Source organism: Poecile atricapillus, chromosome 1 (genome assembly GCF_030490865.1).
Source record: "Poecile atricapillus isolate bPoeAtr1 chromosome 1, bPoeAtr1.hap1, whole genome shotgun sequence".
Taxonomy (NCBI): domain Eukaryota; kingdom Metazoa; phylum Chordata; class Aves; order Passeriformes; family Paridae; genus Poecile; species Poecile atricapillus.
The window spans coordinates 115,260,145-115,288,026 of NC_081249.1; the positions used below are offsets into that span (position 1 = coordinate 115,260,145).

General features: G+C 50.9%; 2 protein-coding genes across 5 annotated transcripts in view; one reads left to right on the forward strand and one right to left on the reverse strand.

The window, feature by feature from the left end:
* The first annotated feature begins 26 nt into the window (after positions 1-26).
* Positions 27-15,135, forward strand: PLEKHB1 (pleckstrin homology domain containing B1). 3 transcript variants are annotated; one of them, XM_058829300.1, is made up of 10 exons: positions 27-123; positions 1,376-1,444; positions 1,555-1,672; positions 2,148-3,135; positions 4,161-4,220; positions 4,682-4,834; positions 5,652-5,754; positions 6,588-6,627; positions 7,262-7,367; positions 7,442-15,135. In XM_058829300.1, exons 5-10 carry the CDS (start codon positions 4,184-4,186, stop codon positions 7,576-7,578), a joined length of 576 nt encoding a protein of 191 aa, XP_058685283.1. In that variant the 5' UTR covers positions 27-123; positions 1,376-1,444; positions 1,555-1,672; positions 2,148-3,135; positions 4,161-4,183; the 3' UTR covers positions 7,579-15,135. The 3 variants fall into 3 exon arrangements, with proteins under 3 accessions (XP_058685283.1, XP_058685275.1, XP_058685267.1); XM_058829292.1 differs by having other exon boundaries at positions 1,376-1,672; XM_058829284.1 differs by having other exon boundaries at positions 1,376-3,135.
* The window catches only part of RAB6A (RAB6A, member RAS oncogene family), a 41,430-nt gene continuing 27,525 nt past the window's right edge, over positions 13,978-27,882 (reverse strand). The window contains exons 4-8 of one of the 2 annotated variants that reach the window (XM_058829272.1): positions 26,362-26,467; positions 24,465-24,576; positions 23,669-23,762; positions 18,174-18,240; positions 13,978-16,049 (exon numbers count right to left, since the gene is read on the reverse strand). In XM_058829272.1, coding sequence (XP_058685255.1) covers positions 15,985-16,049; positions 18,174-18,240; positions 23,669-23,762; positions 24,465-24,576; positions 26,362-26,467 — 444 coding nt within the window. In that variant the 3' untranslated portion in view covers positions 13,978-15,984. Of the gene's footprint in view, positions 16,050-18,173; positions 18,241-23,668; positions 23,763-24,464; positions 24,577-26,361; positions 26,468-26,534; positions 26,641-27,882 lie in introns of both variants that reach the window. The other variant, XM_058829262.1, reaches the window with a different exon arrangement.

The window sequence follows — 27,882 nt, forward strand, 5'->3', positions numbered from 1 at the left end:
GGGGAGGTAGAGCCGTCGGGCATGGCGGGAGTTGTAGTTTAGCGATGCATGACGGGAGTTGTAGTCCGAGAAGGCCGATGGGAGGCGGAAGGCCGCTACGGGAATCCCACCGGGATATTTCAGGTGGGGCTCCACGGCCATCCGGGATCTGGTCCCGGCTCCGGAGACCCCTCCCGGGTCGGCTGGCGAGCGCAGGCCCGCGGGCCGGCGGCGGGAGGGGAGCGGGGAGCCGCGGGGCCCGGCCGTGCCTGCCGCTGCCCATGGGGCTCTGCCCCGTCCTTCCCCTCGCGCCCAAAGCAGCCCCTCACCCCGGCTAGGGCAGGAAAGGAGTGTTTGGGGAAGAGATGGAGAATTCCTGTGGGTCTTCACTCAGGGACTGACACGAGCAGGGCACTCCCCCCAGCCCAGACCCTTCACAACACTGGCTGCTGTTCCGTGTGTTTTGCTGCTTTATTTTCGGCGGAGATTCACGCTGTAAATTGTGTTTCCTGAGCCATGGATGTGGAACGCCTCCCTTGGGAATCGGGGTATAGGGATGGGGTAACAAGATGTGTTAAAAATAACAACACGACACTGCCTTTTGTATTTCTGTATTAGCCTTCACATGTTGTTATTGACCAGAAGGATTTGGATCTGGTACAATTTGTGACTCCTTTTAGCTGCTCATTAGTGTAACACTGTCTATTAGCTTTGCACCCTATAGCTCACAGAAATAGTCGTGTGATGAATGTATTATAGCCATGTATGTACCGTACATATAGAAACAGCTTATACAAACAGTGGTGTGATAAATGCATTGTATTGCCAGCCATAGCAAAACACCAAATGTTAAAATGCTTCTATGTAACTAAGGGAGAGGTGTGAAGCAATTAGGTTGTTTTTCCCCGCATCTGCTGACTGACCTCTCCAAGTGATAACAGTGACACAAACCAGAGTTGGAGAAGAACTTGTTAACTCCTCGTTTTCAGGGAAGTGCGAACCAACAGGATGAAGGAATAAAATATATTGACCTGATCTACAGGATGTCATGCAGATAAGTCAGCATGTAAGGCCAAACAAAAGAGCTTCTGCAACATCCAAAACTCCCAAGAATGTTTGAATAATGTATGAAACACATAAATATGTATAGACCTCGGTAATGTAACAGTATATAGATAACACTGTCTTGATCTACCGGTGTGTTCTTTGGCTGATGGAACATTGTCCCTTTTTATCCTCTTATTAAACTTTTAGAAATTCTAAAGAGAATTTTTAAATTTGTGAGCTCTGCTTTTCACAAAGGGACAAACAGTGAAAAACCCACCCTGGGATGGGTGTGGAGGGGGTGAAAAACACGCCAAAAGGGAACATTTCTCCTCGTGTGTTTCTCCTGCAGGATTCCAGCGGCACGGATGGAACACGCCCAGCTACAGGAAAAGGAGGGATCTGAGGAGGATTTAACCAGGTGCCGACCTGTCCCGAGAGTGGGGATGACAGGAACACCAAATGCTGGCCGTGTCACCTGCAGCTGTCCCCAGGTTCAGCTCTGAACCCTCAGAGCTTCTGTCTCCACAGCACCATGAAATCTGGGGAGACCTCCTGTGGAAGACATGGATTTCCTGAGACGTGGGAAGAGTTTCGAAATTTCTTTGTTTCCTACCCAAAACCCAAGGCTGTGGCTGGGGTGGGGAAGGTCCCCACCAGGCACGAGCCACTGCAGGCAGAGCTGGAGGAAAAACAAACCAGGAGGCACCGAAGTTCATAGATTTTATTAATCAGCGCCCAATTGCTATGGAAAAAGGGGGGTAAATCCAGGATCTGGCTCTTCTGAGCGAGGGACAGAGTGTATTCCCACATGGCATCCTCTCCTTTTGCTGGCTGGAAATAATTCCTGGCTCTCTGGGTCATCATTTCCACCCAGCATGCCCCAAATTTCTCCTATTTCACATTAAAAGAAAACAACCCACCCCAGTTTACAAATAATAGTCCAAGCCCCCCAAATCCCACACCAGCACCATTTCCTTTTCAAGAGGAAAACCACAATGGAAAAGTTTTGACAATTAATTCCACGTGTCTGTATGGAGAGGCAACCCAATAGCAGTAGATAACTCAGGATAAATCCAAATTCTGGCCCAAATCCCTTCCTAATGGAACTTCTTTCATTGCAGGACAAAGTCTCTGGCCCAGCCAGATTCCAAATAATTTCCCTGATTTTGGGAATATTCAGCACCAGCAGGACGTTTTGCAGCCCCATAACCAGCACAGTGGGGATGCACAAGGCTGGGAGTGTGGCCTGGCCGAGGGGGTGATTCCAATTTAACTCCTTTGGGATCACCCAGGGCTGCTGGATTCATTTAGTTCCTTCTGCTGTTTGCCACAGTAAAGCCAGCGCTGGAGGGAGAGGAGGGGAAAGGGCTTCACACTGAACAAGGTGCTGGAATAGAATTTATTTATTTTTAATATTCAGCGTTGCCATGTGCTCAATAAACATCATTTTATTAACAGCCCAGCCTCAGCTGTCACCTGACTTGTGTCTTGACTTCCCCAAATAATCCAACCTCATGTCCCAGAGCCCGGGACGGTTCTCATTCTGACAGGAGCCAGGACAGGGATTAATTTTGACCCAGAGGATTGCTTACTCCACTTGGAAATTTATTTCAGACGAGCACTTTGGTGCTTAAAACTTGAGTTGTTCCTGATTTCTGCTTCTTGCCATGAAACGCCTCCTCAGACCCATTCCCAGCACCGGAGGATAATCCTGCACCCCTCAGGCATCACCTCCCCGTGCCCAGCTCGGTGCGACCCCCGAATTCGGGGGTCCTGTTGTGGCTGAGCCCTCTCCCAAGGGCACCCGCACTGCTGGATGTGCACCGCGTCCGGAGGAAAGGGGTGGATTTGAGGATAAAGCGAGGACCGGAGCCGCTGGATCAAGCACGGGCATCCCGGCGGCAGCAGCTCGGCAGCATCCCCGCCGCGCAGGCGCCGGGAGCGGCTTTTTCGGGCTAAAGCGCTGGAAATCGGGGCTTTTCCCGGCGGCCGGCACTTGGGGATGCTGCTGCCGGACTACAGCTCCCGGCGAGCCGCGCGGGCGGGCAGAGCCGGGCGGCGGGAGCGGAGCGCAGCGCATCCCGCAGCGGGCACCGCCGCCTCCGCCCGGTGAGGGATGCGCGGGGAGACTTCGGGGGGCTGGGGGGCACCGGGGAGGGGGCACCGGGACAGGGAGAGTGCCGGGGGGAGCGGGGATCGGAGCTGCGGGCTCCTGAGGGGGCAGAAACCGTGCCACAAAACGTGGGTACGGAGGGGAAAAAGATGCCAGGGGACGAGGGATGAGGGTACCAGGGGTTGTGAGCAGAGCGGGATGAGGGTGGCACAGGCATGTGAGTGCAGAGGGATGGGGGTACCTGGGGGTGCCAGGGCAGGAGGATGAGGGTGCCAGGGGATGGGGGTATCCATGCGATTTGCCGGGGATATGGCAGTCCGGGAGATGGGACCGGGACTGCAAACTCCATAGGGACCTGGATCCTCAGGGATTCGGGCACTCGGTCACGCAGGCACAGAGGTACTGGGGGGGGTGGGGGGTTGTTTGTGCCCTGCTGTGCCCCCCAGAGGTGGTGGGAGATCCTGGAGGCCACCCCAGGGTGCCCATCACTGGGAGCTGGGATTCCCAGCTGATGGGTGCAGATGGGGGCCGTGGCCAGGGAACTGCTCCTGCCAGTCCCTGGGGTGTTTGCTCTGCTCAGGGACCTGGGGAGTGATGACTTCATGGCTTTATTAAGGACTAATTTCCATCGAGGCAGGGAAAATAAACAAGTGTAGGTGTCGTTTAGCATGGAAAGTTACCGGGGCTGTGGGGAGGCAGTGGCTGTTTTCATACGTGGCCCGGATTTCTCCACTTACCTCCACGGGACGATAATCCCTTAAATCCCAACGAGATTAAAGGCAGAAAGGAAGGTGGCCGGAGTGCCTCCTTCGCGATGTTTCCCAGATGACGAAATCCCGCGTCTGCCTAACCCCGATTAACCCGGGCGCTGAGCTCATCCCCCAAAAATACCAGGAGCAACAAGGGTGAATCCCCAGCCCACTTGGCCCCCGGAGGCTGTGGGGAGGTGGGAGCCATGGGCAGAGCCAGGGGCGAGGCAGGAGCTGCTATTTTAACCCCATTATTCTTCCCGGCCCGGCAGATCCGGCGAAGCCCGCGGCAGCCATGGCGCTGGTGAAGAGCGGTTGGCTTTGGCGACAGAGTAAGTGCCACCCTTGAGCTTTGCAGGTTGGGAGCTCCTCCAAAAACACCCAGAGAAGTTTGCTGAGACAAGGTGGGGTGTGGGGGACACGAGGAGCCCCGAGGCGGGCGGGTAATCCATGGCAGCGGGGAGATTGCGGCTCAGCCGCTCACGGATTTACATAAATGGAGAGAGGGGCTGCCTGCCACAAAAACACACTCGGCTCCACGTCCGGAGCTGGATCCGCTCCCATGCGCTCAGCGGGGCAGCACCCAATGGCCTGATGGCTTTTTTGGCAGCCTTTTCCCATGTAAAGCCACCTGGTCACGCTGCCCCGGATGCTCGTGCCAGGCACAGGTATCCTGTGGGATGCGGCGGCTCACGGGAGCCGGAGGGATCCAAGTACGGGGGATGAGATCGGGTCTTGTGAGCACACCAGCCGTGTCCCACCGGGGTCCTTCACCTGCTCCCTGTCCCACCAGGCTCCATCCTGCGCCGCTGGAAGAGGAACTGGTTCGTCCTCTACCTGGATGGCAGCCTGGTTTACTACCACGATGAGACGCAGCGGGACATGGACGGCCGGATCCACATCAAGTACAGTTGCCGGGACGTGCGGATCGGCCGCGAGTGCAAAGGTGAGCCGAGCCACTGCTCCCGAGCCCCGCGTTCCCAACCCCATCCCGCACGTGGCTGTACCCCTCTGAAACAATACTCCACCCGTGCACATCCAGCATCTCCCCAAAATAACCCAGGCTGCCTCATTCACCCCTCCTCGTTCCCAGGCAGGAGATGCTGGATCGTCTCTGCCATTGCTTTTCCTGGGGGAAGGAAGAAAGGAAGGAAGGAGGAACTCTCCTCCTGGTTTGCGCTCATAACAAACAGGATCCCACGGCCCTGACTCATCGCTCACGTCTCGCACAAACAAGGGGAACAAAGCAGCAGCTTGGCTGGGCCCCGCAGCCCACGGCGCCACACAAAGCGCCTTTCTCGGGCTGGGAGCAGCGGTGGGAGCACAATCCCACAGCTTTGTGCTCACCAGAGGGTCCTGCCAAGCTTGCGGAGCAAGGAAAGACACAACAGCCTCATGGATTTAAGATTTTGCTCTTGCTTGAGCTCACGATCCCACTCCAGCAATGAGCATCTCCTGTTCCTACAAAATTTGGGTGCACTGTGGCAAGTTCAAAGCAAAGGCAGCTTGACCTCGTGGCCTCGAGCAGATTTTTGGCAGTTTGCTGCCTTTCCATGGGGGTGGAGGTTTCTGCCCATCAGCTCATTCCTTGTGTTGGCTTTTAACCTGTAAGAGCCCGACCGCATCCTCCACACGGAGATGGAGCCAAAACTAAACCCACCAGCTCTTGTGCATGGGGGAATTTGGAGCCCGGGGAGGGTCTCTGGGGCAGCTCCTTGGTGAGGCTGGATCTCACCCCATCCTTCCACCCTTTCCCTTCCCAGATGTGCAGCCGCCCGAGGGGAGGAGCCGGGACTGCCTGCTGACCGTGGTGCTGCGGGACGGCTCCAAGACCACGCTGTGTGCTGAGAGCGAGGATGACGCCGTGTAAGCGACTTTTCCATCCCAATTATCCCAGCCTGGAAAGAGCCTGGGCTGCAGGAGAGCCCTGCCCCGCTCCCACCACATGCCACCCTTGGCTAAACCTGCCCCCAGCCTGTGTTCTCAAACACACTTGCAGGGCAAAAGGTGCAGGAGGAGATCTGGGGTTCTCACTGAATATAATCCAGAGCCAAAAGCAGCTGGTTTTAAGCAGTCGGTCTCCTGATGGGGGACTTTCCTTATGGATAAGAAATCTCCTCTTGGCCTGATGGAGAAGGGTTTTCATCACTGTTTGGAAATAAAAAGTCTGAATGTGAAGCGCTCACTGGCTTGAGGCAAACTGCCCTTTTTAGCACTGTTCCACTTCTATTTATTCCTAAAAGAAACTAAAAATTATATTTTAAAAATAATTTTATTTTTTATAAAAATTGATTGTTTTAAAACAAAAAATTTAAAATTTAGAAGTGGCAGACCTTCAGCTGAATTGGATAGGGGGAAACGTTCAGCTGTGGCCAAGCAGAACTTCATCAACTGAGCTTGGCCTCAGCTGAGTGGAATTTCATCCATTATGTGCTCTTTCCCCCAAATTTAGGTGTCATTTTCCTGCCTGCCCTTGTTTTAGCCAGGGCCATTCTCAGAGACTGCCCTGTGCCCGTCCCTGCGGTGTCAGGTACCTCCCAGCACATTCCCAATCCCAACTGTTAGCCCAGCACTCACTAACAGGGAATTAAAGAATAGTGCTGGCCTCATGGCCACATCCAGGTCCCCGTGGGGAGGAAGGGGACAGTTCCCACCCCTCCAGCACCCACTAGAAATGAGTGCCTCTGTTTTGTTTGCAGTGCTTGGAAGATGGCCGTGCTGGAGGCTAAATCCACCCCGGTGAGGCTTCGTCCCCCTGAGCAGGGACACCATCCTGGCAGGGGATGTGGGATTTGGGCAGGGAGAGGTTACCCAACAGCCACTGTGCATCCTCAGGGCGCAGGGAGTAAAGTCCCCAGAGCCACAGGTGGGAGGGGTTGGATGCCCACTGATGGTGGGTGACAGAGCCACGGGGACCCTGCGCACTGGTGGAGGGTGATGGCAGTAGAGTTGAGGTGACAGGGACACGGGGTTATGGGGACACAGGTAAGGAGACAAGGACACAGTTAAGGTGACAGGGACAGTTAGAGGCAATAGGAGCAGAGTTGAGGTGACAGGGACATGGTTAAGGGGAATTGGGGCAGAGTTGAGGTGACAGGAACACAGCTAAGATGACAGGGACAATGTTCAGGTTATAGGGACACAGTTAAGGGGAACGGGGACTCAGTTAAGGTGACAGGGCACAGCTAAGGTGACAGGGACAGGTGGAGGGAATGGGAGCAGAGTTAAGGAGGCAGGGACACAGGTAAGATGCCAAGGAAGGGGCAGAGTCAGGGTGACCCGAGCACAGGCTGCCCCCAGCCCTTGGGCCCGTTCGGATTCCCCACCTGAGGGAGCCATAGCCCCCAAATTGACGCCTCACCCGCGGCTGCAGGTGCACGTGTACGACCCCTACGATGACGACTACTACCAGACGGTGCCCCTGGACTCCCACCAGGCCGCCTACATCAGCTCCGGCCACTACGGCCACCAGTACGGAGGTGGGTGGCCCGGTGGCCCCGGGGGGTGCCCGAGGCCGTTCCCCCCGGCATTCATGGCCCCTTTTCCCTGGCAGCTCCCGGGGTGACCCACGTCATCGTGCGCGAGGATCCCTACCGTGTCTCCGGGGACCAGATGGCTCTGGGGCTGCTGGCAGGGGCTGCCACCGGCGCCGCCCTGGGCTCCTTCATGTGGATGCCGTGCTGGTTTTAGCGGCCACCAGGCTGGGCCACAGCCCCGCTCTGCTCCCCAGCCCCGCCTTGGAACCTGTCCTGAGCCCCCTTCAGCCTCCCCAGAACACCCTGGGGACAGACTCCCGCACATGCCGCACTCCCAGCCCCGGCTCCTGCATTAAATAACGCTCAAGTGCTTCAGAGCCCACCCAAAACCCGCTCCAGAACCCCACAGCATCCGATTCCCATCGGCAGAGGGCCCGGGCAGCTGCTGGGGCTGTTGGCAGAGCTTCCCCACCCCAAATCTCCACAGGGAGCTGGCTGCAGAAATACTGGGTTTGGGAGCAAGGGGTACACTTAATTTGGGAGGAATTGACTGGGTGTTTTTTTGGCTGGGTGAACCCCACAATGCAGAGGCTTTTTAAGGGCTTTGTTTTGGGAGAGGCTCCAGCATCAGAGCAGGAGCTGACACAGGGCAAAGCACAGGGATGCTCAAGAGGTGGGTAAAAGATTTAGGAGGATGAAAACATTTGCAGGATTCCACTCCTTTCCAACTCGCACTTGTCCCCTGGGCATGGCCAAGTTGGAGAAATGGTGCAAAGCCCTCAGGAACTGGAGTTAAACCTTTGGGAACTAGGCCATGAAGAGCCCAGGGAATATCCCAACCTCTCCAGCCAAATGAGAGGAGCACACAGCATCCTCAGTTTCACCCTGATTTTTGGGAGGGGGAGAAGGGCAGCTCTCCCTGGGGACCAGGGAGCCTTTCTGGCAGCCAAGCCGGGATCTTCACAGCAGGGATTTGGGATTGAGGGGGACACACAGTCAAGCCAGGGGACAAGCAGCAGCTCAGGGTTTTGTTTGGGCAATGGAAGAGGCGAGGAACAGTTGCCAAGTGTCACCCCTAGAGCCAGGATGGTATCCTGGAATGACTGACGTTGAATTTAGGAATTACAAACCCCACAGCTGCATAGAAAACCACCAGTGACACCAGCACCCCAGCCTGTTCCTTCCTGCCTTTAGAGTCTTGGGTCAGCTCATCCCTGTGCCCACTGGGGGATTGGGATATCCCAACACACCATCCTCATCCTCTCCTGCATTCCCTGCCTCCCTCCTGCTGCGCACCCGCTCCTGGAAAGAGAAAAAAAAATACGAAAAAACCTCTTTGAAGTCTAATAAAGGCAGCAAAAAACCAGCCCTGGCCTCTGGGTGAGTAAGGATGAGGAGGGAGTGCTCAGCCTTGGCCACCTCTGGGCGTGGGGAGGATTGTGTCCCCCTGGAGAGCTGCCTGGGGATGTCACCAGCTCCCCTCTGCCTCCCTCCCTTTCCAAGTGGGAGCTCTGGGTGCGCACCTCCAGCTTCTGGGTGTGGCACAGTGGGCCCAAAGAGACAGAGAAGGGACAAAGCTGCCCCAAAAATCCTGCTCCTGGGCAAGAGAAGCACTGCCGTGTACTGGCAGAGCAGCTCCTTCCTTTGCATCACGGATCCACAGGATGAGGCAACTCCTTGAGAAGAGCTCGGATCAGGGTCAGGCACTGGCAGCCCTGCCTGGGGCCTTGAGGGGGCTGAACAGAATCCCTGGTTCTGTCTCCTGTGCAAAGCAGGACCCACACCTGGCTCCCAGCTTCTGAGCCAGGGATGCAGCCCCTCCATCCCTCTGTTGATTCCAGCACAGACCCCAGCTCCCAAGGGCTGGAGAAGAGAAGGATCCAGCTGCAGTGCTCACTCACTGGCACCTCCCCATGGCACCGCCACTCCTGGGCCGCTGATCCAGCACCCACAGCTACTCCTGCTGCAGGGGTGGGCACGGGAATGAAACAACTCCCGTGACACGGGGCCACTGTCATCATGTCCAACCTGTGACACGTCCCAGCTGCGTGTGCTGGCATCCCAAAATCCCCACGTGCTGGGCTGATCCCCCAGTGTGGGCACCAGGAGAGGGGGATTGTGCCCCTCTGCCCCTGAGCTGAGGTGAGACCCCACCTGCAGAGCTGCCCCAGCCCTGGGGCCAGCAGCACAAGGAGCTGGAGCTGCTGCAGAGTCCAGAGGAGGCCCCAGAGCTGCTCCAGGGCTGGAGCCCCTCTGCTCTGGAGCCAGGCTGGGAGAGCTGGGGGTGCTCACCTGGAGAGGAGAAGGCTCCAGGGAGAGCTCAGAGCCCCTTGCAGGGCCTGAAGGGGCTCCAGGAGAGCTGGAGAGGGACTGGGGACAAGGCATGGAGGGACAGGACACAGGGAATGGCTTCCTACTGCCAGAGGGTAGCATTAGATGGGATATTTGAAGCTTTTCTGGGCAACCTGTGCCAGGCCCTCACCACCCTCACAGGGAAGAATTTTACTCTAATATCGAATTTACTAATCCAATATCCATTTTATAATTCACTGATCAAGGTGCATAATCCCAGGTGAGACACACTGGGAAATGGAACAATCCGGAAACTTGTTACCAATTGCAACATGACCAGAAACTGTCTGTCCTTCCCATGCCACGTCCAGCTGCTGACTTGCAAAAGCTCCTTTTCCCGAGCTCAGACACCCATGCTCCTCATCCCTGCAGTACCTGGACATCCTGAAACTGTTCCTGCTTCCCTTCTGCTGTGCTGGTCTCCCAGAGATCCAGGGACACGGAACAATCCAGGCAAGGACAGTGCAGGACCAGCATGTGCCTCCAGCAGCAATTCCCGGGGTCTTCACACTGCCGATGGGAACAGCTGTTGGCAGGCAGGCCCTGCACTAGGGAGCTAAATGAAGGAGCAATTAAATATAATATAAATTATTTTGGAAGCACAAACAATAGAACCACAGCCCACAGAAGTACCTGGCTTGGTCTGCTCCACTCGGGAGGGGCTTCCCAGGAGCTCGTGGTGCTGACTGAGAGGCGCTGGGTAGGATCAGAGGGACAAGGAGTGCTGAGGGACAGAGGTCAGGGCTGACCTGCTCCGTTCCCAGCTCCAATCCAGGCTCGCAGCACTCCTCTCTCCCAGCAGGGAGAGCTGCTGAAGCTCCAAACACGGAGCAAAGCTCAGAACAACTCCAAAACCCCTCGGAAAAACGGGATCCGCAGAAAGGAGCAGGCACAAGCCATTAATGCCCATCATACCCTCAAACTGCCTGGAAAATGAACCCCACAGTATCCCGTGGCAGGGGAATCAGCTGGGGGCCACGTGGCCCTCGCTGTGATCCAAACCCACCTCTCTGGAAATCAAGCAGCTCAGGAAATGCCAATATCAAACCTCCCATTTCCATCCAGCCCCCTTTCCCAAGCTGGGATAAATGCAGGAAAGGTCAGTGCCAAACCACCAGCACTGAGAGCATAAATAAATCCCATTTTCTCCCTTCCCTGCCCTGAATCCGAGGACCCACTGGCTGTGGGAAAGACACTTCAGTGCTTTAATTAGCAATAACTTTAATCAAGCCTTTAATAACATCCTCGTTCCAGACGTGCTCTCCGGGTGGCCGACAGCGAGCACTCAAAATGGCTCTAATTTATATCCAAACCCTCGGAAACAGGTGGCAAGCCTGGAAAATTCGATTGGGAAACAGCAACCCTCCCTCCCAACCCAGCAGGGCAGAGCTGTGGGGCAGCAGGAGCATCATCACCCAGCTGCTTCCAGCCCTTCCCAATGCCTTATCCTCCTGGGAAGGGCAGAGCTGCAATTCCACAGGCGTTTAACTCCCGACACGCCCAAGCCTGGCCTTTCCAGCATCGACCTGGGCAGTCAGCTCCATTCTGCTCCTACAGGAGGATCCTAAATATTTTATAAAAAGCCACGTTTGACCTTAGCATGTGCTCGGACCAGGGTGGGGAGGGGGAAAAAATGGTTGAAGAAGGGGGAAAATAAAATCGGTATTTTTGCCAATTGATGAAAAATCCCTTAAACTGCTGAAGAAACAATTCCATTGGTGAAACCCCAAGCCCAGCAAGCCTGGAAAGGCCGGCTCAGGCAGCAGGAGAGCAGCAGAGGAGGAGGCAGCGCAGATGGGAGGGAGATGCTGCTCCGAGGTCCGGGTGTTTGCAGCTGCTTCCCTGACTGCGGGAGCGCTGGCAGCCTGTGCCGCAGCCTGCCCACCCCATTTATCTTCCTTCGGAGCTGGGACATGCCCAGCATGGAAAAAGGTGCTGCTGCAGCAGGTAGGGAGAGCCCTGGCGTTTCGGTTTGCTGAGTATTCGGGAGCTGGAAGCAGAACTGCAGTGAGGAGACGGCTTGGCTGCTGCAGCAGCTCTGCAGATGCCGCCAGGTGGATACTGTGGCTCCTCCAGCCTGGAAAAATCAGGGCTGATCCCACCAGCAAGCAAAGAAGCCATTGGTGCCCTCCAACCCGAGCCAGACTCTCCCTCTTGGATTTTGGAGCCGGAGCTTGAGCCACTGCAGCCAGGAGCACCCTCTGGAGCTGGTGGGTGCCCCCCGCCCATTCCCTGCTCCATGGCAGCCCTGGCTTTGCAGTTTAATCCAGACCCCTTCACCAGAGGGAAGCTGGGAATTGGGGTACCAGAGGGAGGTGGGAGTCCCAAGGCTACCCACGGCAGCAGCCAGGAGGAACCCAGGAGGTGAACGCGGTGTTTCCAGAGGCTCCCCCCTAGGACAGGAGCTGGAGGTGCCAGCTGCAAGGAACCGAAGCTCCCCCCAGTGACAACAAGAACCTTCTTCAGGAACTCGTCCCCCCCACCACGACTCTTCCCACATCCCTAATTCCAGCACATCACCACCACTATGTTCCAGGTTCCTGACCAATTTATTCGTGGTCCTTTTATCAGTGAAGAGCTTGACCAAGAGACCAAGGTTTGGGCACACACCAAATCCAGGTAATTCCCCTTCTCTACTGCCCAGGTTGGATGGGGCTTGGAGGAACCTGGGCTAGTGGAAGGTGTCCCTACCCTCAGCAGTGGGTGGCACTGGATGGCCTTTAAGGTCCCTTCCAACCCAACCATGCTGTGGTTCCACGATTCTCTCCTTCAGGAAAACAAAGGGTAACTCACCAAAGAGCATCTGTTACTCACCTCCCCGACCCCGCAGACCTGGCTGCCATCTCCAGCAAGAAGGAGGCTTGAGGAGGATCCTCCTCAGGGAAGCTGGGCTTGGTGCACCCGTGTCCCAGGGAAGCTGAGGCAGTAGTGAGGCCGCCCAAGGTGCCTTTGGGAAGGGAGCAGAGCTGGATGCAAGGAGCGGGAAAGGAGCAGAAAGGCACAGCTGCAGCCGGCAGAGGCCGGGCTCCGTCCCCGGCATCGCTCCTCGGGCGCTGGAAACAATGGCAGAGACACCGCAGCAACAGCAAACACACCCCTGCACCACCTTCCCCCTGGCACAGAGCCCCCCAAAATTCTTCCTCCTGCCCTCACAAAAGCCTCCTGCCTCCTCCAGCCCCCCGTGAGGAGCTGCACCTCCCGCCTGCGCTGCGCTGGACGTGCTGAGAGAAGAGACCCAGAGCTTTCCAATAAGACAGGTATTTATTTAGTTCAAGCACTAAGGATTTGTTCTCTTGTTGTTGGTTCATATTATCAAACAGAGCTGAGGTACCAGTGACATTCCAACATGAAGAAAAGGAACCTTTTTTTTCCCCCTTACACAATTTCTTCAACTACTTTTATCAAGACAAAACGTGAGGCATGGAATAGCTGCATGATGGACTGTACAACGAGCAAGCCAGAGCAGGGAGGAGAAAAGAAACAGAGCCGAGACCTTCACTCAAAAAAACCACACAGAAATCAGCATTAAAAACATCTGTTCCCATGGTTCCACTGGCCACGTCCACGGAGTAAAAGAAAATTAAAATCTAAAACCTGACAGGCGGATGGTGAAAAAAAAAAACAAACAAAAAAACAAAAAACCATAAACCAAAATAAAATGAATCTGAAGAGCACGCTGCTCCTGTGCTCACCTTGGAAGTGTGCTTCCTCTGGAGAACTGGGACGAGGACAGGACTGAGCCCTGCGGTCACGTTAAGCACAGGCTATCGGCAAGGACATGCACTGAACGTACCTGGCTGTGCTGAGCAGCCCCAGGGGCCTCGTCTGTGCTCCTGCAGCCCCCTGGCCGTGCTGAACACGGAGCTGTGGGAACGCTGCTCTCCAGACCTTTGTTTCCAGTGAGTTCTGGACAAACCTGCTCTCAGGTCTTCCAGGAAAAGCATCCAGGCTGCTAGTCCGTCACAGCCCGTATGGGCTAAGCCAGCTCCTTAAATCCAGTGCTTAAAGCTTGGGACTGTGGGAAGCAGAGGGGGCTGGTTCTATCAGAAGCAAGGAAAAAAAATAAAGGATGTGCTTGTGGGGAACAGCCAAATGGGGACCAACAGAAGCTGGACAGAGAACCAAAGGAGAAAAAAGCAAACCAAAGCAAAGGAAAAAGCAGCAGGATGAAGCATTTCAGCACGGTTAAGAACAGTACAACAAAGGAAAAGCAGCCAGGTTTCCTTCCCCCAGAGAGTTTCTTTTAAATAAAGAATGATCCTTTGTCACATATCATTGATGTTTATTTCAAGACATGCCACGTCAAAAAAATTCGCCTTTAATATTGCATTAGAAAAGCACTTTTACATCTCGTTCTGCCTTTACGTTATTGTTGTGCAGAGTTGCTAGAAACCCAGGGCAGGGCATGAGCCTGGCATTCACCTCAGGAATGAAGAATTCCAACTCTTTTATGCCCGCTTCCTGGGGAAAGTGGTGGTGAGGATGATTCCCTTCCTCTCCCCCAGGTGGTTATTTTAGATGGTAGAGAGAGGGGCAGAAGAGAACCAAGGAGGAGCCTGAATATTCCCTTGCAATTGTCCATTTAATTCACAATCGCAACACAGACTCGAGAATTCCTTCCTGCACTGTAACTCGGCCAGAGTCGCCCAGCAAACAATGTATTTACAATTGTGTTTATTAACTTACACAGCAACTTCACAATGACTAGTAAAGATTAAAAGGGTGCACTTCTAGTGTGTTCCATTCCGTGTTTCTCGGGTAGCTACATCTCGCAACATCAGCAAAGCTCTACACAGATTCCTCAGCCAAAGGAAAACAACAAAATCAGCACTGAAAGGAGTAAAAAAATCAAAGCCGAGAAATAAATATCAAAGGAAAAAGGGTTAATTGTGAGCCTAATTCCGTAGAAAACTAAATTACTAATTATGTAACCAAACTATACAGCTCTAGAGAACCAAACTAAACCAACCTGGAAGACTGAACATAAAAAAAAAAAAAAAAAAAGAGCTAAAAAATAAAGGCATAAATCTGCATAATCAGAAGTTGGTTTCCATCCTACTCAAGTCCCTCCCTTTCCATCTAAGATGTCCCAACTAGGATTCTGTAGGATCAAAGTAAACACCCCTTCCCCACTGACTTATGCCCGCGCTCTGGAAAAGCGGGTGTCATTCCCCCTCTGCTGGGGCAGCCAGCTGCTCTTCCCTCTTTCTCCCAAATTTCCAAGGTTTCAGTCGGCTTTGGCAGGTTTTAGTGCCAGTCCTGATTTCAGTATTTCCCCTAAAAAAACAAAGTAGCAAAATGCTTTCTCCTCCAAACAGCTGAACCATTACGTTCCCATCTCTTGGGCAGTAATAATTCACTTCATTGGTGTTCTACTTAAAAAAGAAAAAAAAAAAAAAAAAAAGCTCTGAAAACTCATTTTGCACTCGAAACATTATTTCCCTGTTTCCTGCAAGTGTTTTGCTAATGCACATCCAACCTTCCCTTCCCCCCCAAATCCTCCAGAAGCCACTCATCCCTAAGAGCCCGTCCGTATTTCCCAGCAATGCCTCCTTGGAAATGTGTCCCCACTGCCTTGGCAAGAATTCCCAGCTCCAGCAGCCGGGAGTGTCAAACCCCTGCTAAAGCCAGCCTGGGTCTGGACACCAGGCAGACTCGCTCTGCTCAACGCAATTAAGAGCTTGGGGTTAATTTCTGTTTAATTATCAAGGATAAGCGTTTAACCCTCGGCATCTGCCGCCTCCCCCCGTGATTCCGCCTGCTGTCTATGCATTCCCAGTTTCTGAGAGAAATCCAATGGGTCAGATTTACAAGCCTTCTTCTGCACATACATCTCGTCTGGGTCCAATTCCAAACTTACTCAGTTGCCATCATTTCAAAGTGCAATACCATAACATATTAAAAAAGGAACAAATATTAAGAAATTGTACCTATTTTTTTGTTTGGATTTTTTTCTTTTTTTTGCTTTTGTTTTTTTTTCTTTTTTTTTTTTTAAAGTTATACCTAGAATACGGTGGAATATTTTGGCTTTTTTTTTTTTTCTTATAAATAATGAAGACACTGACATTTTGTTGGTGTGTGTTTGTGTGTGTGGGGGGGGTGTGCTTGTGAAGCTAAAGATCATCTCCACGAGACAGCCAGCGATGATGAACTGCGATACGTTATTACGGAAAGGGGAAGGTTCAAGCCAATATTCACACTGCAGTCAATGAAGAGGACAGGGAGGGAAAGCAGTGATGCTCTGGAGAAAGGTGGAAGCCACATGGTATTAGCAGGAACAGCCTCCTTCACTGACAGGCTGCTCTTGAGGCTTTTCCAGTTTTATGTCAATCACTGGAAGGAGGAAGTTAAGGCAAACAGATCTCCAACTCTGTTTCCCTACCAAGAGCAGGAGTTTGAATGGCATTTTCAGTGCTTACCATTGAAATGCTCAGAAAGACCAGCTCCAAACCGAAGGTTTCTCACCTGCCTCTCCTCCCCTGGCACCAGCACATTAAATTTGCAGCAGAAACGATGTCAGACCCCCATGCTTGTCTCTTCCCAGCAATCCCACTGATCTCTTGCTGTGGGAATTTAAGATGCATGGATACACTGAAGGGTCTAATCACCACCTCTGCAGAACCACAGAATCATTCAGGTTGGAAGAGCCTGCTGAGATCTTCAAGTCTACCTGCTTCCCCAGCACCGCCAAGGCCACCAGTATCTCATGTGCCCAAGTGCCACTTCCACACTTTAAATTTAACACACATTTAAATCCCTCTGAGAGTGGGGGTTCCACCACTTCCTGGGCACCACGCACATTGCTCTGGCTGTGCCATCCTGACCTCCCCACCAATCCTTGCTCAACCTCTCTGCTCCCCCCAGCAGCCAGCAAAGCCCTGCCACCAGCCTGAATTCCCCCTTCCAGTGACAGCTGATGTCCCACAAGGTCACTGCAGAGCTGGCTGCTCACAACCTGCCTGTGATAAGCGACTCCCTCTGCAGCACTCGAATTCCCGGCGGATGCCCTACAGCTACAGCCTCCCGGAGCCTTCCCCAGGAGGGAAAGCTTTGAATGCTAATCCCCAGCTCAGAGCTGTTCACCACAAGTCTCCAGCGCTGCCCTTATCAGAGAACACAGAGGCAAAGAGATCACACAGCTGGTACTTCCAGCTTATTCCTTTAGGGGGTTGAAGTTGCTTTTTAAAGAGGTTTGGAGAAAATAAACATGGAAATGGAGACAGAAGACCAGCAATTCATCTCCAATGTTTGGTCCATTTGGCTGATTTAAACCTTGAAGTGTGTTTAAGCTGGAGATGCTTGACATGAGCCTTGCCAGCTTCATCTCAGAGCATGAATGGGTCAAGATCCTTGAACCCTCCATGTTTTGCAGAAGTGGCCCTGTTAATCCTAATGCAGCTGCCCGGGAGAGGATCCTATCCATCCCTGCTATCTGCAGGCTGCAGAATGCCCAATTCCCAGTGCCCCAAATGCACTCCCATTTAGAGACTGGTGATCAAACTCTCTGCCACAGCCCCTGCACTCTACACTCCCCCAATGAATAAAGATTGTTGCTCATTAACCTTTCGGGGACCTGCATAATGAAATATCTCTTATCACTCAAGTCCTTGTCACACAAAGCTTGTGCCTCAGCAGCTGCAATCCCCAGCTTCCCAAATCCTTTTTCTCCCCATGCATCAAATGCTCTCATAGAATTTTGGTGCCAGGCTTGTCCCACTCCCACAGTTCCTGGGACTTCCTTCCTCGAAGGCACAATTTCTCCCCTATTTACCAGCTCCATGATCCCTTCTACAAATAAAACTAACAACCCTGGAAAAGCTGCTATTCCAAGCACACCCACCTGGCCAGGTCAGTGATTCCAGTGTAGCCATACTGCTTTTCAAGCCTTCTCCATCCCTCATGCCACCTTGCTTTCCCTTGGCTGAGACCGATCCTATCAGTTGAGTTGTCTCTCTCCCTTCCACAGAGATGCTGCCTGGGGTCCAGGCTGTGACAGGCTGCCCTGGGAGGTTATGGGACCTCCATCCTTGGAGATTTCCCAAGTTTCCCTGAATGTGACCTGGACAAACTGGCTCCGTTTGGGAGTCCTGCTTTGAGCAGGAGAGTCAGAGAAGGGGCCTTCAGAGGTCCCTTCCAGGACAGTTTTGTTTTGGATTCCGTCAGTCAGATCTGCAAGAGCCACAGGGGTTTTTGCTCAGACCTCTTTGCAGCTGTTTTCTCCCACTTTCCACACGTTCTAATGCCAAGCAAAGAATCCTTCTGGATCACCATTCCTTCCCCTGCTGCCTCCACCCTCAACACCCCTGCTCCCAGCCTTCCAACCCACCAATCCTCCTTCCTCAGCTCGAAGGTTACTTGCCCTATTCCCCCTCTTTTTGGGATGTCCACGAGCTGAGCGGGGGCTGCAGCAGATTTTCCTGTCCAGGGGAACGCCTGGCACAGGCACAGAAAGGATACTGTCTTCTCTACTTTTGTCTTGTGTGCTTTCCATCCCAGGCAAGGCAGCTGCCACGCGTCGGAAAAGCTGCAAAGAACCACACAGGGAACAGATGAAAACAACAGCTCCCCCCGGCTGAGACAGTTCAAACAATGATTCAACACATCCCCCAGCACTATTTACACTGCTCAGCTCCAAAATCCTGACACCAAATATAACCTTTATTCCTAGAAAAGGGCAGAGCACAGCTCTTGTTAGTGGAGATCAGGCAGCTGCGAGCAGCAAACCTCCTGCACTGTCTCTGTAAATAGGATGGGTGGGATCCAGCATTTCACCTCACACCTGCCATGGATGTCCATGGACCCCAACAACCTTCCCTATGGCAGGTGGGAATTTGATTTTCACAGCTCCCCAGAGGATTACAGAGGAGCATGGACACGCTGATGGAGGCAAACACACCATCCAGGAGCCTGTCACCACATCAGCTGAGCTGACACATGTGGAAGAGCACCAAAAAATGGGATGTATGGAATGGATTTCTTCCAAGCCTCACTTATCTGTGCCTCAGGCTCCTATGAAACAAAGGAATGCGCCCAAACCTAATCCTCATCTTTTGGTGCCCACTCCATGGTTATCCTACGTCCACATTCAGAGCATAAAGCACAGAATAAATGCATCCAAAGCCTCTCACTTGAACACCACCTCCAGTTTCCCAGCAAGGTCTGATCTCCAAACTCTCCTCCTCCTTGAAAGAGGCGAGATGAAATGGGACCAATTCCTTCTCCTGCATTTCCTACATCTGCCACTGAGGTTCAGACCCGTAATTCCCAGCACACGGCTTTTCCTCAGCCCTCTCTCTGGGTGAGGATCTTACAGATGTGCCCACTATTAATGCAGAAGTATTCCCCTGCATTCAGCTGCCTGTCCCCCCCTGCACAGGATGCTCTCCATCCATCACGTGTTCCCACTGCATCCCTGGAGCCGCGCGGGAGTCCCGGATCGCGTGCTGCGGGTCTGACGTCAGGCCTGGCGTGTTGTGTTCCATTACTGCACGTTTTCCTGCCTCTCCTCAAATGACACAAAGCTAAACCACTTATTCCCAGTGACCCACTTTCCACAGAAAACCCAGCCAAGCCACTGCCAGCCTGTTTACACCAGGAATGTGGGTACAAGCCCTGTGGGTCCCTGCCCAAGGGCTTTCCCCACTTCGGCTGCCAGTGTCCCAATGATGCTGCAGACAGCTGAGACGAATTTGTTGCCTTGTGAGCCCCCTCCAAGCTCACCATGAGCAAGCCCCCAGGTCTGTCTGGGATCGTTCTTGGCAGGAATCTGGCACACACTGAGCCAAGGACAAGTCTGAGAAGTCGGAACTTGATGTAACTCCCTAATTTCAGCCAGTAATTCCGAAGTAAAAAAAGCTTAGTACGCCACCCTCTGTGTTTCTGGGAACCTTTGCCATTAACCTGGACCTTCCAGCCTCCCTGAAAACCTCAGGGAAATCCTCATAGGCCAGCCAGGAAGTAACAAAATTCCAGATGCTAAACTCTACCTAAACCAACAGCAGGAATGCCCACACAGAAGGAGGGTGAGGAACCTCCAAAAAATCCTCAGCTGATGGAACCAACTGGAATTCCTGCATTTAAACCACACTGCTGACAGAAAGGCTGTTTAAAATACAGTAATCCTTTCTTTACATTAAGACCAGGAATAAAATGATGCTTTTAGCAGTATTTCTCTCCTAAATTATCAGACTAAAAATAGGAATTTGGCAACTAAGAAAAATCAACTTTATTTCTTATTAACCTTCTGCTTATCAGCCCCAGCATATGTGAATAAATCCAATTAGGGAAACTTCCTGATGGTTGGAAAGCAGCCTTCCCACAGGGCCCTCCAAGCTTCCTGGTGCTGTCAGCCCCGAGCCAGTGTGTGTCTGTACACACATGTACATGTTTAAATGTTTGTGTGGGTATAAAAACACAAGTATTGATGAGCATCCAGGACTTTTTTTCCCAAGGCGGGAGTTAAATGCAGCAGCTGAAAGACTAAAAGCCACACAAACTCTCTTTCAGAATTCAACTCTGCAATCTGCTTCCTGATAAAAACTCTGGAAAAAAGCCTCATCTCTCACCATCAGTTTCAAGTCATTTGCCAAACTGTGCCTTTTCTGCTACTCCAGCCAATAAATCCCAACAGATCAGGGTCACAAAGGACTGCAGGCACAAACGAGTGTTCAGCCACACTCCAGCAGCAATATGGAAAGGACAGGAGGATCACTGGCCAGATGGAAAAGCTGGGTAAGAAACCTGTTCCCCAGTGCAAGGCAAACAAAAATCTTTCCCTAATTCTCATTCTCTGCAACTCTGAGGATAATTCTTGCCCATCAGATGGATAAGAATCAGAAGACAGGAGAAAAAGCCCAGCTCTGTGAGAACAGGGTTAGAGAGGGGCTGTGCTCAGAGAGCTGCTGCCGTGAGAAAGTTCTTCTGCCAAAGACCACATTCATCTCTTCCAGGGCCAGTGTGGAGCGTGCCAGGTACTGCTGGAGGGAGGAACCCAAGGGCTCTCCCTCCCCTCTCTTTCTACAAGACAGCAAAATGAACCCTGACATATTCTGGGCATGAAATCCACAGACTAACAATAAGATTCCCTGAAATACAGACTGCTGAGACAGAGCAGGAATCGCAAAGTCTTTGAAAGCTTATTCAGGGCTGGCAGAATGAATCAGAGACTACAATTCTCTGCATTAAAAGGAGAAAGCTATCTACTTCTCTTCTCCAGCTTAAGGCTCCCCTGGCAGTCAGTCTTTGTGGGATCCAAAAGGCAATCTTTTCCCCCCTGCTGCATCGGTTTAACCCCACACTAACACTACGACCACTCTTATTCCCTAATATCCACTCATTTTTCCTTTGAGACCGCCTGCCCTAAGCCAGAAGGACCTTGGGGACTGCAAACAGCTCTGCAGTTGCAGATCCAACAGCACTCAGCACTGAGGTGCCATTCTCAGAGCTCTCCCCTTTCCCATTCCCCAGGGAACAGCAGAAAAAGCCTGGCAGCAGCACGGTCCCCTCTGCTGCTTTGCTGGTGGAAGATTCTGGCACTGGAATAGCTGCTGTTGGAAGTACAGAGCATCTCACCTGCTGGGTCCCAGCACAAAGCCAGGCCCTCTGGATCTGCAGGACAGCTGCAGGGAGCACAGACCTGGAAGTAGTGCCCTTCCCTCTCATCTGTGCTGCCTTCCAGCAGAAAAGGATGAACCAGAAGCTAAAAGCAGCACCCAAGGACAAAAGTCCCCTGGATTCCCACTGATGAGGAGCAGCCGGAAAAGTCACAGCCATTCCCTCCCCAAGCAGGACAGGAAATTCAGCTGTTTCTGGATGAAAATTCTGTATGAAAATTAACTTAGGCAGTGATTGTTCTGCAGGATCAGAATATATTGTGGAGAGAAGTTATCAGTTATGGGAAGGTCAAATTTGCATTCAGCTTATTAAGGATTTTACACAGGTTATGGGAAGGGGATCCATTCTGCAGTTGTACTTTCCCATTTCACTGGGAGAGAATTTATTGTTATGTTGCTAAAATAAATTCACACAATTTAATAGAGAAGCTGCAAGGAAACAGGGAACTAAGTGGTGGTATTAAAAGTCTTATCCTTTGATAACTGCTTAAACAGCTACTTGTTAAACTAATAAAAATGAGAGTTACAAGTATTCTAGAATATAGAATAGCTTTGAAATCCTTGAGCATCCCAGTCCACACCTGCAACACATGGATCAAAACCTCTAGGAAAAATCCATTTTTAATTCTTTTTGAATATCCACTCATGTCTTTGCACACCATCAAATCCTCAGGGCTCCAAGCTGGCCCTTATAGCCACAACTCCCTCACAAGCTTGGCTAAAGAACCTCTGGAAATGTGGCAGGGCACAGAAACGCCCTCAAGGAAAGAAGGAGTGTAGACCTTCATCATCATCATCATCACTCCTCTCAGTGAGGCAACTGCTCTCAGTGCACACCCCCAGGTCTAAGCACTCATTAAGGACTGCAGCACAGAATCCAAACCTTAATTACAAGGCAGCCTCTGTTGTGGCAGGATAATTGGGGGACCCTGGAAGCCAACACGTCCATGGTGGGTAATGCAGTGAAACAGCTCTGAGTTAACACTGCTATAATTATCCCATTATATAGGGAATCATTTTGCTACTTAGAGACAAAGTCAAGGGACATTTTAATAGCAGACTCTTTAGTCCTGTCTAGAACATGAAGTGGTTTATAATCTTATTTTATTACTCCTGGTACCCTTCTGCATAGAAACCATTTGTGCAACTACATATATAATATATACATGGAATGTCATCCATAAATAAAGAATGGTTTGGGCTGGAAGGGACCTTAAAGCTCATCCAGTGCCACCCCTGCCATGGGCAGAGACACTTTTCACTGTCCCAGGCTGCTCTAAGCCCTGTCCAGCCTGGCCTTGGACACTTCCAGGGATCCAGGGGTAGCCACAGCTGCTCTGGACACCCTGTGCCAGGGCCTCACCTCCCTCACAGTGAACAATTCCTTCCCAATATCCCACCCATCCCTGCCCTCTGGCAGTAGGAAGCCATTCCCTGTGTCCTGTCCCTCCAGGCCTTGTCCTCAGCCCCTCTCCAGCTCTCCTGGAGCCCCTTTAGGCCCTGCAAGGGGCTCTGAGCTCTCCCTGGAGCCTTCTCCTCTCCAGGTGAGCACCCCCAGCTCTCCCAGCCTGGCTCCAGAGCAGAGGGGCTCCAGCCCTGGAGCAGCTCCGGGGCCTCCTCTGGACTCTCTGCAGCAGCTCCAGCTCCTTCTGTTCCTGAGGGACAGGGAGCTAACACAGCATTCCACATGTGAATTTAGACACCCATGAATTTATGTCTTCTCCAGGTCTGAATTTAAAGAGCCACAGCTCATCTCGGGACATAAACCCTCATTTTTCTGCAGTCTCATCAGTTCAAAAGACCTTTCACTGCTTTCCCCAATTCAAAAGCAACTCATCACCTACTAGAAATAGTAGATGTTTTGGACATGGAGCTCTGGCTGTCCAGAAACATTTTCTGGCACTTCCAGTGCTTTCCAACAGAGTGGGAACAGCAGTTGCTCTGTCTCCCTGTGCACTGGAAGCATTCTGAGCCATCATGCTCCTCCTTCAGTGGTTCGTTCAGTGAAACGGAATCACAAACAGTCCTCAGACCTGTGCTTCCCCAACTTGGTGTCTCACTGTCAGTCTAAACAGCAAATCTGGATTATCAAAAACCCAGGAAGGTGTGATTCTGTACTCACAAAGCTTCTTCCATAACTCCTCTGTTATTTAAGGGGAAGGAAGTCCCAAATCATGTGATGCAAGGTCAGAGATCCTTCAGAACCTCAGCCAACAATTCAGCTCTGAGGTGTTGTTTGCTGCGTATGGACTACAATTCCCACTGGCTCCCTCTGCCAAGGCTTCCCAAGATCCACGGAAGTGCTCCTCCCACAAGGGTGTGTGAACAGCAGCCACTCACCTGTTTTACATTGTATCCTGCTTTTGCACTAGTTTCAATGAACATTACATTCAACTCTTTGGCTTTCCTTTCTCCTTCCTCAATGGACACTTGTCTGGGGAAGAAAACACTGAGTTAGGATAAAAAAAAACCCAAACCTGGACAAATACCTTAATAACTAAGATTTATCACACCTTAAAAAAAAATCCCAAACCTCTAAGTGCTTTACCTGAAAGCACTTAAAGGTTTTTTTTTCCTGCATGGAATGTACAGCTGCTGAGAGGTATCATCACTTCACTTCCATGGCATACCTGGCTCCCAAAGCAGAACTCAGCATTCCAGCAGAACAGCCAAGTGTTCACCCCCAAGTCCCTGTCCAGGAAGCTGTGCTTTTATGTCTGAACAATTAGCAACCACAGTCCAAAAATAATAATCAAAACAAATGTTTTAACTCCAGGTGTAACCATTGCATATGGGAGGAATTCTGTCCCGCTTTTCCCTGGATATGTGTTCCACCCATTAAGCAGAACATTATCAAAAACAAATATTTGTAACCAATATATTCATTCACTGGTGTGAGCTGTAGGCAACAATCCCTTCTCTCCTGACATCTGTGCAAGTTGGTGATGGTTTTTCAACTCATTCACAGCACTGTGATGGAAATATGGCTTAGCCAAAAGAAAGAGGGTTTAAAATTGAAATTTCTCTAGTCACAGCCACCTCCAGAAAAAAAATACATTTAAATATACTCCTTAAAATAAGAGTTATCAGCAGCAGAGTAAGAAAAGCATCTGAAAGCTGGATTATTCCTCCATACCTCTTATCTGCTAGATCTGTTTTATTTCCCACCAGCATGATGATGACATCGCTGCCCCGTTCCGTTCTGACATCATCGATCCACTTTGTGGTTTGCTGGAAGGAGTTTACATCTATCAGAGAACAGTGGAGAGGGTTATCACTGCAGGTGTCCCTCACAGCTCACCAGGAAATACATCTGAACTCGGAAAGAAAAGCTTCATATTCTGTGGAGTCGGCGGAAGAGGGTGATGAAGAATCAGCGAGTGAAACCCTGAATCTCCCCCACTAAAGGCTACGGATGCTCTGGCCTTAATTTCAGAAGGGCAAGTGCTTCATTCATTACAGGTGGGTTCAAAGCCACGGAGGGAACCGAGTCCATCTAGAATTTGGTTTTGACAGCACCTAAAATGAAAAGTCTTATCACTGTGTTTTGGCTCCTTATTTTTTAGTTCAGCGTATTTTCTATAGGGAGTGGGGATTAATTTTTGCACTCTACACTGATCATGGCTTGTGCACCTACAGAGGTTCCTGCAGTTCCACTGCTGCTCAAAATCCTCAATCCGAGCCTTGCGTTTTGTACGCTTGAATCAATCACTTTTTATTTTCTCTAGGGAATCCCAGGGTTATACAACACAGCAGCAACTCCCGTGGCACTGAACACTCGCCTTCAAAACGATTTCTAAATCTTTGCATAAAACCAGAAGCAGAAATTTAACCTCTTCACAGGCACTTAATACTACATCCTTAAAAGCTGCAAGGTAAGAATTCCAGACTGTGGGGTGCTTGAGAAGTTGCATCCCACAGGGAAAAGGGAGTTGGAGGGAAGCTGCCACAGAGCTCAGCATTTGCCAGTTAGTGACACAAAGAGCATCTGAGCAGCCAAAGAAGTTCCAGTACTTAAAAAGGGGGGGCCTCTGCAGCAGTTCTTGAAAAGTATTGATTTTTTATTTTTTTTAATGGCTTCTACTGCAAAGTAATATATTGTGTGCTAGACAGCCAAGACTTGATCACTTGCCAGTTTTAATTCTCTTTACTGCTTGCCAATATTGAATTTGCTGGGTCAGGAAAAAATTCAGAGTTCACAGCTAACCTATAATTTTAGCTCAAAGGAAAGTGCCATTTTTAACAATTAGATCTTTTCCAGGTAAAGCCTCTATTCCTGGCTGTAATCTTCTAGTATATATAAATCAAAGGACAAGAACTCAAGCATTTGTGTAGAATTAGGCCATTGTTCTGAGTCAGTTCTGGTTTAGAACTGAAATTGTCTGAAGGTTTAGTTCCCCTAAAATAGAATTTCTGCTCTTTGTCAATGCAGGAACCGGTAAGTTAAGGGGTGTCTGGACTGAGGGGAGGGACAGAAGGAGCAGGGCTGAAGAAGCACTAATATTTTAGTTGACAAAAATGTACATACCTTAGTAAGAAATGAAAGAGCAATTGTTAAAGGGTAAGGGCTTAGTGGTAAGTTTTACATCTTGCAGCATGTGAGACTGGCTGATTCCAAGGAAAATGTGATGTTAATGCGTTCTCCCCGCCAGCCCGTGCCCAGATTTCGTTTGCTGGGGGAGGGTGAATGAAGTGGAGCAAGCTACAAAAGTCTCCAAACTGAGAATTCAGATACCAACAGACACGAGGACCGAAAGTCACAGGTGATGTTATGACCAAAAGGCAGATGGAAGAGTGCAACGAGAGCAGGCAGGACTGGAGAAAATAGGGTAGGGAAGGGTTAAAAAGGTGTTTGTGAGACATTTTATACATTACAACAGCAGCAACCACGGGGCTTGTGTAAGACAAGCAAAGAAACCACGTTTTTGTCATGCCAGGATGAAGCCCAAGCAGATGATGTGAGAGGACATGCAAAGCTAAGCTAGAGGATGAAAAGGGCAGAGTATTAGAAATGCAGAATTCCCCCCACTCACTTGTGATATCATAAACAACAACTGCAACAGTGGAGTCACGAATGTAGCTAGGAATCAAGCTCCTGAACCGCTCTTGACCTGCTGTGTCCCATAATTGCAACCGTACCTAACAAAATCAGTCAAACAAGCAAGAAAAATAAGAAAAAAGGTCAAACCCAGTGCAAAATACCTACTTGTGATATCGTAAACTACTACAGCAGCAGCAGAGTCACGGATGTAACTGGGAATGAGGCTACGGAAACGTTCCTGACCCGCAGTATCCCACAGCTGCAACCTGATCTGTGGGTGGGAGAAAATTAAAAAAGCCAAACTGCCACTAAAAAGAAAAGAGTAAAGAAATGTTTTACTTTTTTCCAAAAAAAACTAAATAAAAAGGATAAACTCATGCAGGAGGTGCCTGGGGACTGGGAGCAGCAGGACACTGTCTCCTTACAGCAATCTCTCCCCAGGGGTAATAGCCAGACTGGGGGGGTCCAGCTTCCCAAAAAATGCTTCCCTTCCAAAAGGGGAGGAGTGGAATGGCTCAGCTTCCAAACTCAGAGGACCAACAAGAAAGCTACAGCTGAAGTGATGGAATCATCATCCCTGGAAATGATCAGAAGTGTGTGGATGTGGCACTTAGGGACATGGCTTAGTGGTGGCCTTGGCAGTGCTGGGGAATGGTTGGCCTTGATCTTGGAGGGCTTTTCCAGCCTCTGTGATTCTGTGAAATGTTCCCCTGCAGTTCTCCCTACACGAGAGATTCATGCTCTGCTCTCCTTCCTCAGGACTCACACAGGCAACCTCCAGCAGCATGAAGGATGGTTGCTGGTGGAAAGCTACTCATATCAAGCTTTTTGAGGATAAAATGCTCATTGTAACTCTAAACTGCAAAGTAACATGCACAGAGAGGCTGAACATCTCTTACCAGCAAGGTTCTGGAAGAAAAGGTAAGACACACTAAAAGCAACATTTATGGCAAGGTGCGCAAGAGCCAGTTTGGCCATGGAAAGCACATTTCATCCCTCATGCTCTTTCCATGCAATCCCATTTATTGGGGGTTTATCCAACCCCACTTACTGGGAGTTTATCCAGTACCACAAGCTTCTGCAGCACTGCAGTTTTGATTCTGTAAATAGCTCAACTGAGGCTGAATTTCTTAATTAAGAATCTGAGCTCATTTGAAACCACAGCTTTGCTTGCACAGAGGAGTGATTTCATTTGATGAGCTAAAACTGCACCAAGCAAGGAACCGAGTCTCATTTGTGAACTCATCAGGGGCCACCTTCTTTTTAAACAAGGAGCATTAAGAAGATGGAGCCAGCTATTAACTGGCCACATCTGGCAATTTGTGTTGTACCTTTCTGTCTTGTGGCATCAAAAGCTGAAGGGGTTAAGCATGGTTCCCCTTTCTCCAGATTCCCACCATCATTCACCCCTCATATTATCTGTACCACCTCTCCCTTCATGGAGGATGACACTAAAGCACCTTGTGCCACTCCCAAACTGCACCTGAGAGCCCTGCACACATGAACCAAATGA

Excerpts from the sequence above, each read along its gene's own strand:
- PLEKHB1 (XM_058829284.1), top strand. The coding sequence starts at position 4,184 with ATGGCGCTGGTGAAGAGCGGTTGGCTTTGGCGACAGA. Across the intron at positions 4,221-4,681 it reads CGGTTGGCTTTGGCGACAGA|GCTCCATCCTGCGCCGCTGG; the intron begins GTAAGTGCCACC and ends CTGTCCCACCAG. Across the intron at positions 6,628-7,261 it reads TGGAGGCTAAATCCACCCCG|GTGCACGTGTACGACCCCTA; the intron begins GTGAGGCTTCGT and ends CCGCGGCTGCAG.